Source organism: Podarcis filfolensis (genome assembly GCF_964270895.1).
Source record: "Podarcis filfolensis genome assembly, chromosome: 12".
Taxonomy (NCBI): Eukaryota; Metazoa; Chordata; class Lepidosauria; order Squamata; family Lacertidae; genus Podarcis; species Podarcis filfolensis.
In genome coordinates, this window is record NC_139614.1 from 43,168,134 (window position 1) to 43,180,204 (window position 12,071).

The 12,071-nt window shown below is 41.4% G+C and overlaps 1 protein-coding gene across 3 annotated transcripts in view; it reads right to left on the reverse strand.

Moving 5' to 3' along the window:
* PFKP (phosphofructokinase, platelet) overlaps positions 1-12,071 on the reverse strand; it is a 65,372-nt gene that overhangs the window by 35,006 nt on the left and 18,295 nt on the right. For all 3 annotated transcript variants that reach the window (XM_083579431.1, XM_083579432.1, XM_083579433.1), the window contains exons 3-5: positions 10,343-10,416; positions 2,869-2,946; positions 236-425 (exon numbers count right to left, since the gene is read on the reverse strand). In XM_083579431.1, coding sequence (XP_083435557.1) covers positions 236-425; positions 2,869-2,946; positions 10,343-10,416 — 342 coding nt within the window. The remainder of the gene's footprint in view (positions 1-235; positions 426-2,868; positions 2,947-10,342; positions 10,417-12,071) is intronic.

Consider the following 12,071-nt stretch of genomic DNA (forward strand, 5'->3'; position numbering starts at 1 on the left):
TATTCTACTTGGTTTTTATTTAATTGCGAAATGCTCTGAGATCATGGTGATGTAGGGAAGGATATAAATCTTATACAATAAACTAACAACGTTAAGCACTTGTACAGCACAACAAATACGTTTTCTGTGCACTTTTCTGCTGATGTACCAAAGGTGGTTTGCAATTTTAAAATACTAAAATAAATGACATAGAACTTGAGGTGCTTAATGTCCCAAAAGCTTAACCACGACTTACCATTTTGTGCCAGTTCCTCTAAAAGGCCGTTCCACTCCTCACGGAAAAGATTAGCCCCTGTTAAGCTGCCGTCCCCACCAATCACACAAAGGTTAGTGATGCCACACTTCACCAGGTTGCAGGCTGCCTTCAAGCGGCCCTCCCGGGTCCGAAAAGCTTTGCAGCGGGCACTGCCAATGACCGTTCCTCCCTTCAAGAGAAAAGAGAAGAATCTGGTTGAGGGAACAAGCTCTCCAGATGTTACTTCCATTGCTATAAACACTAATGCAGAAGCTGGTGCTGGCAGAAGTATGGTGGAGTATATAGTCCATGGGCAGGCAACCTAAGGCCCAGGGGCCAGATCCGGTCCAATCACCTTCTAAATCTGGCCCGTGGACAGTCCAGGAATCAGCATGTTTTTACATGAGTAGAATGTGCCCTTTTATTTAAAATGCATCTCTAGGTTATTTGTGGGGCATAGGAATTCATTCATTCCCCCCCCCAAAAAATATAGTCTGGCCCCCCACAAGATCTGAGGGACAGTGGACTGACCCCTGCTGAAAAAGTTTGCTGACCCCTGATATAGTCTGTACACATTTCCTACGTCTGTTGTCAGATGTAAACACTACTTGGTTAAAGAAATATGCAACACATATACATTTCCTTGTTTTGGGGGGATTGAAAATGATTTTAAGCCATTGCGCTTATTTTGTAGCTCACTGGTTCCAAACTATTCCTTTTATTCTAGGGACAAAATTCATTATTAGAGGTCAAACAACAACACCAATGATGAGACAAAAGGTCACCTTCACAACCCGCGAGGGCTCTGACACATGGTTGCTACTTGGCATAGCAATGCCTTTATTAGCAGGGAACTGAGAACTAAGGATGGCAGAGAGGGAGAGCAAGGTGCCAGGGAGAGTTGACTCAATTGCCGTAACAAGAGAGACAGCTCCTCTCTTGCCAGGAAGCCTGGAGGTGACCAGGGGGTGTGTAGCTAAGGGTGGGTTTCCTGTCAAACCTGTTCATAAGTCAGCTAGGCACCAGACAAGAAGGATCAGTCCTGGAAGCCTCAGCTGGTAAAATGTTGAGGGCAGTAGAGAGCGTGGGGAGAGAGGAGCTCAGCAGTTGCTGCTTCCCTCTCGTGCCTGAGATCCAGGCTAAAATAAAAACAGAAAGCATTGATACACCATGGTTCCCTACACCATGTGCAGTGCTTGTCTGACACAGAGTAGCAACAGTATGTTGGTTTTCTGCAGAGGTCATTTCATTTCAGATCAGTTGGATATTTGGGGGAGGGAGCAAGAAACAAGAAAAGGAGAGGCTAGGGTCAATGTTGTGAGTATAAAATGGGATAAGCCCATGCGTGCTACACTGAACTCCGCGGAGAAAGGGCAGGATGCAGGTGTGAAAGTACAACATTGACCAGAAGATCCAATATCTTACATTTAACGGACTTTAATCCTCTTTACTTGGCTTACGCACAAAGCACAGCATTTATGGTCGTCTGGTACAGATGGTGACTAAAAATGATGGCTGGTAGTCAGTTATATATAAACTTGAATTATGGATAACAGATGTGATAATAAAGTGATTGCTACTGGGGAATAAACAACATTCATGACAAGTTCCTTAATAAGTAACACACACATTACTGTTACTCATGACTATAGGACAAAGTAGCATTTCAGCCAGGTTCTTTTTTGCCTTCCTGCTATCATTGCACAATTTCCTTTATTTCTTTATCTATTTTTCAATCTGGACTTGATATTCTGTTCCTCCACACCTTCAGAACTACTGCTGTGCAAGATTTAAAAGTCAGGAAGAATCAGTGTTTCAGCTGAATCTTAAGAAACAGATAATCTGTTCCGTTAGTTTTATAGTATATGGTTCAAAAGCATAAATCCCTTCAGTCAAGGTTTAAATCACATTTATTATCCTTGACTGAAGTTCTGCCACCGGTCAGAAGTATTTTTTGCATACTAGAAGAGTGTCAATATAAGAGAAAAGTGTTATGTAATTTCCTTTGCTGAAAACATGCTAGTTGCTGATTACGCAATATTAATTCCTCTTTTTTGATGCAGGAAAAAGACTTAAAGCTATGTCCATATTTTGCTCTCAGAACGGTGTCAATTTACTGTGGTACAGGGCTCATCTACGCTGAAATCATTTCTTGGCACTACCATACCCATATGTGATGCAAGTCACGGCAGGCAGGGAATTTTCCTGCAAGAGGAACCAAGCTCAAGCCAACACAAAACAGTTATTAAATCCTGAAGGCAACATAGGAACATTTTTTATACTGACTCATACTAGGAGGGGGAAATAAAAAGCAAAGAGAGACACCGAGCTCTGCTGGCATCCTTCTGCTTGGATGCTGCTCCATTTCTCTTCTCTGAGCATAAAAAAAAGAGAGAACAAGGCTGCCCAGATATTTGTGCACTGAAAATGTTGGATGGTGACAGAAGCAAAAATTCTAAGTAAGTGTATCTAAGACTTACTTTCAAATAAACAGGCTTGGGACCGAAACACAAAGCTGTTTAGTGCAAAGCATTTTGCTTAATTACTAAAACATTTTATTCATTAGCTCTTTAGGGATGGTTTTTAGAAAAGTAACACACTTGCATGAAAATGATTCTTAATTCAGGACCTACCACTTGAAGGATGCTTGAAACACTTTCCCATGTGACTTCAACAATGTTTTCACCTCCATCAACCATGCCCTGGTAACCCTGTGACAAGAGAGAAACATTATAGAAACCTGACATATAAAAAAGAGCATTTATTTAAGAGGGGATAAAAGACAATTGTAACATAAAAGTGTTTTTATGATAAAACTTAGCTAAGTTTATGATCAAGTAAAGTAAGATGGATAGGAAAGAACGAGAATGGTGTCACCATTGCAAGCAAGAAGATTTGAAATGAAAGGCTAAAACAGTTTATAATATCAGCAACCACAGGAGCCAACTCTTAGGGGCAGTTATATGCAGTCAGGGCAAATTCAAAGAGGTCCCATTGCTGCAGGAGAAGGAAAAAGGCAGAACCACACACAAGTAGTCTTTGGGGGAAGCTATGAGAGCATAAACATGTTAAGAACTATACATTTGTAGTGTAGATAAACCTTTTGGGTAAAAAGGCTGGTTTATGTATATGGTGTTAGGGCACTGTGATTATCTGCAAAACTCCTAAGTGCTATCTGTTCCTTTCTCTGAATACACATTTCAGAACAAATCTCTTATCTATAATTTTCTCTAAAACATTGTTGCTTTTTCTTTTAAAAGAGCTGATTGCTTGTTGGAAGCCTTAATGTTTACTGTGTATCCATTCCCTACATAATTTGACTGTACTTCCAGCTGAGGTAATGTAAATCAAAACAAGTTTGCAGCTGATAAACCTGAGAATGTTGCAGTGTTCGCAGAGACAGAGTAAGCATAGAGACAAAGGCGTTCACACACAAACACAGAAAATTCTACACTAATTACAACTACAAGCATGTTACAGCAACCATGGCTACTCTCCACTGCAGACAGAGGGTGAATCACCAGAACAACAACGTCCATTGAAGCTGTTGTGCTCATGATGGTTTCTGAAGTGGAACGGAGGAAATCTCTGTCCTTTCAACATATCCTTTGGAATTTCCCAGCCTACGTGCCATGGCACCGGATTTGCCCGATTATATTCTGGTACCTACAACAAATACCTCTTTGTGGCAGACCCATGCATTCAAGAGATGTTGGCTATGATTTATTCTTCAGCTAATGAAGCATTCAAAAAAACAAAACTGCATCTCATCATATGCTCCAGTTCTCCCAGGGTAGTCCTGAATTTCTGATCCCTATTCCAAAAAAGAGTGAGTCGATTTTCTCACTGTTTTGATTTTTGAGGTTTGGGATGGGGAGTACCTTAATTTTAATGTTTAAGTTGGTACAATATGCACTAGAGTTGCTACATTTTCCATTTGTTACATTTCGGCACCATCTCCAAAGTCTCTAGAAGCAGATGCACGCCACTTCTTAAGCAAAGATTATTTCACAGACTGTAGCTGGTAAGGTTATAATGCTAGAAGGCATTTGTGGTTTTCTAGTTACCAGAATCTCATATCACACACTTCTTAAAAGAAAAACCAATGGCCAGACTTTTGTGGGTGGTGGGGTGGGGGACAGAATTGCAAATAAACTTCTCCCTCTATTCCCCCAACACCCTTCTATCCAGATAATAGATGGTGTTGAATGTGTTTGAATTAAATCTATTCTATAGTAAATCCTGATCCATTGTGAGGTTAAGCAGTGTATTAAACTTCTCATTTAGGACAAGCTAACCGCTGCAGTCTAAATATACTCAGCATCCTTTTCTTCTTGAATATATCACAACACACACACTTGCTGAGCTAAAGTGGCCCACTTTTTCTTATCTAATGTTGCTTTCTCATATACTTTCTCATATACTTTCTCATATACTTTCTCATATACTTGAAAAATATTATGCTTAATAAAGGCATAATCTGACAAATTCCCAGATATCTAATTTCTCTTGATTTATACCTAGAGACTTTTAAATTTTCAACCAAACTGAAAAGATGTTAACAGGGTGGCTGCAATACCACCAGATCAGTGACTTATTAAAGGAAGATAAAAAGAGAAATGGGTTCGAAGATAAAAAATCGAAATTCCAAATCGAGTTAATAGACTGTAAAGATAAAATTTTATCAAGAATGTATAGTTTATTGCTAGAATGGTATACAAAAGACAAAGAAGTAAAGGAATCAATGATAAAATGAGCAATTGATATTGGGCATAACATTGAATTGGATGCGTGGAAAAGATTATGGAAGGAGGGTTTGAGATTTACAGGATGCATGGCTTTAAAGGAAAACTTGCTAAAAATGATGTATAGATGGCATTGGACGCCAGTAAAATTAGCTAAAATGTATAGGAAAAAAGAAAGAAAATGTTGGAAATGTAAAAATGCAGATGGCGACTATTTCCATATGTGGTGGACCTGCGATAAGGTAAAAAAAATTTGGGAATCAATTTATAATGAACTCAAAAAAATATTTAGATATACCTTCCCCAAAAGACCGGAAGTGTGTCTATTAGGCTTAATAGGAACAGAAATTAAAATAGAAGATCAAAACTTGTTCATGTATGCTACAGCTGCTGCGAGGACCCTTCTGGCCCAAAGATGGAAAGTACAAGATATACCAACTATTCAGGAGTGGCAGGCGAAGTTGACAGAATATGCAGAACTTGCCAAACTGTCAGGGAGGATCCGGGACCAGGGAGATCAAAGATACCAAAATAACTGGAGTAAATTTATTGAATATTTAAAGAAGAATTGTAAAGAGGTCAAGACACTAGCAGGATTGACATAATACCTCCAATATATAATAGTACTAATATGAGAATGATGTGCGTGATGGAAAGAGGATAAATATACCAGTTGTGGGGAGGGAGGGGGGTTGTGACTTGGCAGAGTCAAAGGGAATGTATGGTGCTATTACAATTTGTTGGAAAAGAATATGTAAGAAAAACAATAAAAATTCACTTGGGGGAAAAAAAAGATTTATACCTAGAGACTATTAGCCACTCAATAACCTGCTCATCCATATTAATGAGCAATAATTATAATTTCTCCTCATAAACATTGTATCCCGAAACCTTACCACAGGGTGGGGAATCTGGAGTGGGGGTAAATGCAATACTGTATGTAGCCCTCTAGATTCTTCCAAGGGCATGCCCCTTACTAATCCTGCTCTGAGCTCTACAGAAGTGCTTTCGCCTGAAAGTGGCTGTGTGAGTGGAAACCTCTGGCTTTCATGTGGCTGGAGCATTGCTAGCTGAGCCTCTTGGGCTTGCTGATTGGAAGGTTGGTGGTTCGGATTCCCGTGACGGGGTGAGCTCCTGTTACTCTGTCCCAGCTCCTGACAACCTAGCAGTTCTAAAGCATACCAGTGCAAGTAGATAAATAGGTACCACTCCAGCAGGAAGGTAAATGGCATTTCCGTGCGCTCTGGCTTCCATCACGGTCCTCAGTGCACCAGAAGCGGTTTAGTCATGCTGGCCACATGACCCAGAAAGCTGTCTGTGGACAAACGCTGGCCTGAAAGCTAGATTAGTGCTGCAACCCCATAGTCGCCTTTGACTGGACTTAACCATCCAGGGGTCCTTTATCTTTTTTTACCTTTACCTACAAAGATCACATCTATGACTCCATTCCTCTGGATCCTCACCCACTGCTGGCTGGCATGTAGCCACCAGAAGGTTAAAACAAAAATAAATTAAAGTTGTTTTGTCTTATACTTTTATTACTTTCTGGGGTTTTTTGGTAAGATTTGTAGGATTCACCAGAAAAGTGGTATCAAAATAAATAGCTCAAGGTGTTTTTACTATATTATTTTATGCCAAGATGGGATTCCAATCTATTCATCATCACTAATACAAAAGGTTTACACACCAAGCACTTCCATCATTCCAGGGGGCTCTTAGGGAAAAGTCAGTTTCTGATAGGCACTTGTGTGTTTAAACAGAAAGGGATATTGAAGACAAACCACCCCACAACTTGTCCACAGCCCGTTTGCATTTCTGCCTTTGCTAAGTTACAGTCAGCGCAACTTCCAGGTTATCGCAGCTTGGAATGCACAGCTGACACAAAACGGCGGCAGTGCTGACATGGGGGCTACTTTTCCCCACGACCTCGACGCATAATTACTTCACTGAACAAATAAAACTCTCGCTGGGAGGAAATGGGATAAAAAAAGAAGCAGAATAGACGCTAGGAACTACAACTCTGTAGCACATCAATGGAAGACCCGGAACTCCACGACTTGGCTCTCTAATCAGGGTACAATTATCCTAAAAAACAAATAGGCTGCAATTCTATGTAGCAGGGAATAAGACCCACTGAAATCAGTGAGACTTACTTTGGAGTAAGCTGTGCTATTAGTCAAATTAAACTTTTTAAAAGGTATCAAACATTTGCCAACCTTCCCACCTTCAAAGGTCAAACCCTTCAAAGGTCAAAACACTGGAAGCAAGCAGGAGTTAGCTATTACCTCCCAAGTTTTTCCTTTGACCTTTGGAACTAAAGAGGAAATAGTCCCAGAGCATAGTTAGGTTAATTAATGATATGAAGATATTATGCTGCCTTCTACCAAGTCAGCTATTGGTGCATCTATACAGTACAGTCTACATGGAGTGGCAGCATCTAGTTGTCTGACTAGCTTTACCTAGAGATGTCAGAAACTGAACCTGGGAACTCCTGCCTGCAAAATGGGTGCTCTACCATGAAGTTTATCTTTTCATAAACTTAGGAAATTATCTTTTAACTACTAAGATGTTTTAAGAATCTTTTTGAAGCATTTGCTTAAAAGAATGTTAATGGCCTGAAATAACTTCCATTACAGAATAAGTTTTCTGCATGAACAAAAAAAAAGGCAGCACTCCAAATGCATGGCATACAGAAAAGGAAGATTGCATCCAGAACGCCAATGAAATCATGCCAGGGAAAAACCATTAGTGACTCGATCTGCCCACCTGTATAGTCTCCATATTCCTGTATCAGTTGCTTTTTGCCACTTGAGCAAAGAGACAGGCAAAGGGCTGTTTAACACTCTCCTCCAGGGTGAACAGCTAGAGAGATTTTCTTTAGTATGTATCTCATGCTAAATGTAATGTGGGTCATCAGAGGGGCCTGTGGGGCTTAAGAGGCCCTTTGCCTGAACCTCAGCTCAGAGATTCTGTGGAGAGCAAGTGCTCAGTTCAGAATGTGACCCCCGCCCCCGCCCCCAAGTCAGCCAGCACTATAAGAGGGCAGATTTGAGATAACTCTTTGCAGAGATAAGGGAAAGAAAAATCTTTCCAACCATAAAAGCACCCAGCTTCTTTCAAGCAAGGTGGCAAAATACTTTTCAGTAAAACAGGAACTTCCAGCGCTGGCATGACACACAAATACTTGCTTAGTTGCTGTGGCAATACTACAAAGGATTGTGGTGCACCGAGTTCCGGTTGCCTGCATATTCATACGTTTTACAGTTCCTCAACTCACAAGTTATGGAAGTAGACAGGCATGGGCCAGCAAAGACAAAGAGCCAGACGGGGGAAAATACTCTTCCGTATAAAAACACTTCCTAATGCACTTTGAATCTTTACAATCACATCAATTCAGATGCAACTTTATCAAGAGCTGAATGCTTTATTAGCTTATAAACTTAAGGACAATAGGCTCTTTGTGTGGCTTTGGAAGAAGTCCAATGAACGTTCAGCATGCATAGATTCAAATATATATTATGTCCTACAATAAGGATACCACCCACTATAAAAACAACTTGGATGGATATGCAGAATGAAGTCTTAGGACCAGCAATCGAGCTTCATGAACTTGGGCAGAGGGGAATTTTCCAATGTATATTCTACCCTTAAGTTCCTATAGACACCATCACCAAAGTTAGTTTACAAAATAAAACAAAGTCTACCTTCCACATCACAAGAGATTTTCCCTTGAAGTTGAAAGGAGTGTGGGGTGTACAGGTATCAGTAATCCACATTACATGGCTTTCGACTGAATGTACACCTAAATGCACATGTTCATAGGGATGCACACTCAAGCGCAAATCTGTTCTTGCTGGCAGCAGGTTACATGGCACATCGGAGCGGTAAATAACGTCATCTGCCCTCCTTGCTGCCTCATAAACCACTAGCCTTGTGTTGGTTGGGCTGCCTGAATGTCAGCTGCATAGGCAGCAGTGATGTTTGAGCCAGAAAACCTGTGGCCAAGTTTCTCACTGGTGGAGAGAAGCCCTTATTACTTTACATTAAGCCATGTTATGGGTGCACTTGTGGGTCACCTCAGAGGGGCAACACCAACAGTGGCGTAGCGTGGGGGGTGCAGGGGGGGCCGGCCGCACCGGGCGCAACATCTGGGGGTTAGGGGGCGCAAATCCACGGGTTAGGGGGCGCAAATCCATGGATTAGGGGTGCAAATTACTTGCCTTGCCCCGGGTTCTGACAACCCACGCTACGCCACTGAACACCAATACTTCCGATTGTCATGAAAGTGCCATTCCCTTGCTACTGGTGTTCTTTATGAGGTTTGTTCATTGTTGTTACTTTTGCTGTGGGCTCGATATATGTTGCCTGACATAGCAGAGGATGTACAAAGTCTTGTCACAAAGGAGAAAGAAAGTGGTGTGCGTCCCACAGGGTGAGAACGTACTAGAAAAAAACCGTGCCTTCATAGGGTGAGAGCTGCAGTGGGGAGTAGGGAGCAGAACCATTATTTGTGTGGTTGTCATTACATCCCAAGTGAGAGACATGGGCTGGGAGGCCAAATATTATTAAACAGCTACTAAAAGGTGTTTCTGGCCACTGAGACTACCTCAGCCTCCAGTAACAGAGCTGGATCGAGAAAGAGTACCACATGCCCCAGAGGTGTTTTGTTTGTACTCGAAATTGGGCTTTCAGTGTTGCAGGTCCAGCCCTCAGTTACCAGTTCAAGTTAGACAGGTGCTGTGTGTCATGATATTTAGGTACCTACAGGAGATACCTTTTTCATTTAAAAAGGCTTCCACTGAGATGTAACCCAGTCATTAATGGAATAATAATTGTATGCCTTTTTTCATTGCCTTTAGAACTCATATTTTTGTACTTTAGCTCGTTTTTATCTCACTGTAAACCACTTTGGTGGCTTCAGGGAGTGAAGCAGTTTATAAGATTATGAAAAAGAGTAATAAATAAATTTATGTGGCATGGACAGACAGCACCAACATGCACATCCAGTTTAGGCTCCTGGCTTCAGATCGAGCAAGTGTCACACACAGAGAAGGCTCCTTCCATGTGTTGGATCAAGGGGGGGGGAGCAAAGGTGTGGAGCAGAGGAGGAGAATAAAATTAGGGGGGAAATCCTTACTTTCCCTCTCTGTGTTGCCGTATTTTTCTGATTCCTACCTTTTTTTGTTTCCTATACTTTCAGTCAAGCATGTAGTACTGAGAGACAATGGCTGCATTTCCCAATTTGTCCCTGCTTTTCCCCTTGTCATTCCACACTTTCCAAAGGAGTGTTCTCTCTCTCTCTCTCTGCATAGACCAAAAGATGGACCGTGGGGGCATACATATAACAAATGTGAACACCAACCTCATAGATAAAGTATACTTTTGCTTCAACATAAATTCCCATACGCACTACCGCACGGACTGCTGCATTCATACCTGGAAAGGAGAAAGCAAAGAGAGGCAAGGTTAAGATTGTTACCAAACAAACAGTAACTTGAAATGTCTTTAACGATAAACAAACTGTAATTTTTAGCATGAAAAGGCACGTTACAAAACTAATTCTGATTGTGTCTGGAGAAAGGACACTGTGTATTGTAATTATATGCTTTGTTGACATATATAGAGAGATTAATGAATGCTTGAAGCAATGCACTGCAGATGACCGGCACAGGAAGCCCATGTAGAAATATGCAGTCTCCCCATGAAATTCACACGGCATCAAGGAATGGTGGAACATTTGTTGATGCAAAATTCCAGGATGTCCCAAAGACCAATCACAACCAACAGGAAGCCATCACACCGCCGGGCCTGCACAGTGCCAGCATGGACAGAGATACAAGAGAGACAATTCCCTACTCGACCATGAAGATCATTGAATGAGCCTGAGCCAATTACTACCTCTCACCTGAACTATTTCAACCAATAGTTGAATTCTTCATGTACATCAATCACCCTGAGCTCCATGGGGGAAGGCAAGATACGAACAAAATAGCTAGATCTCCTCCAACATTGTCCCACTTTCTTCAGTAAACTGCAAAATGTTCTGCGTGTGGTGTGACAAGTCACCATGTGTTTGCTGAATAACCCCAGGGCTCAACTGTGAACCACAGAGCTCTGCAGAATTTGGGTTTGAGTAGTCCTGACAGCAAATTTCCAAGAACAGCAATTTCCTTTAAGGATAAATTGAAGGGTAAGTGTAAGGCAGTATAAAGATATTACAATATGTCACAATAAAGAATTTCCAATATCTGTAATGTGCTTTCATTTGCCCTGGATAGCACACAGTAATCTCTAAGTGGTGGAGTGCAGGATTACCCTACTGGGTATGAGGGTTACATATCAAGGAATTTGTAAATGGAACACAAAGGGATCTAAATCAGGAAGTGGAACGATGTAGATGACAGAGCTAGTGGCAGTGGTCATACTGTAAAATCGACACCAAAATCCCCCGCCCCCCCAGTTATCTTAAGAAAAAGTAGTCCTGTCTGGCAGTATTCCAGAACACCACTCCAAACTCCAGCCTTACTGTGTGGATGGTACAGACCCAGTTAGGTTCATAAGAGCTTTCTTTGTTTGCAAGTTTCACTGATTAGTAACAAAAGGCTGTGCAAGCTACCATAAACTACTTGCTTATATCCTTGTTCCAAAAACTAGGGTTCAATACTTTAAAAGTTTCTTGTTTTACAAAGCATAAGACAAACATAGGCTAGTGGCTCCCAAGCTTTTTTACAAAGGGGTCTGTAAACAGAATTGTAACCCCCTGCCCCAAATGAAAACTTTTTCCTGTCCGCTTCCCTGGATCAACATCTTTTCCAATAACTTGATGACCCACTCACAAGGCTTCAAAGATGCACCAATGGCATCATTGGAACCAGTTGCGCAAATCAGTGAACAAGATGACCCAAATACCTTATCCCATCACTGATGATGAACATTAATATGGCCTGACTGCCTGTATGACAGCAACGTGCTGTTGCCAAATAGGTAGCTGGATCCATTCACCTTCCTGAACATTCAACTGTGGTTTTAATTGCCTGAAGGGATCTTATGCACTGAAGATCATTTATGGCTTGGGAGCACAGGCCCACAAC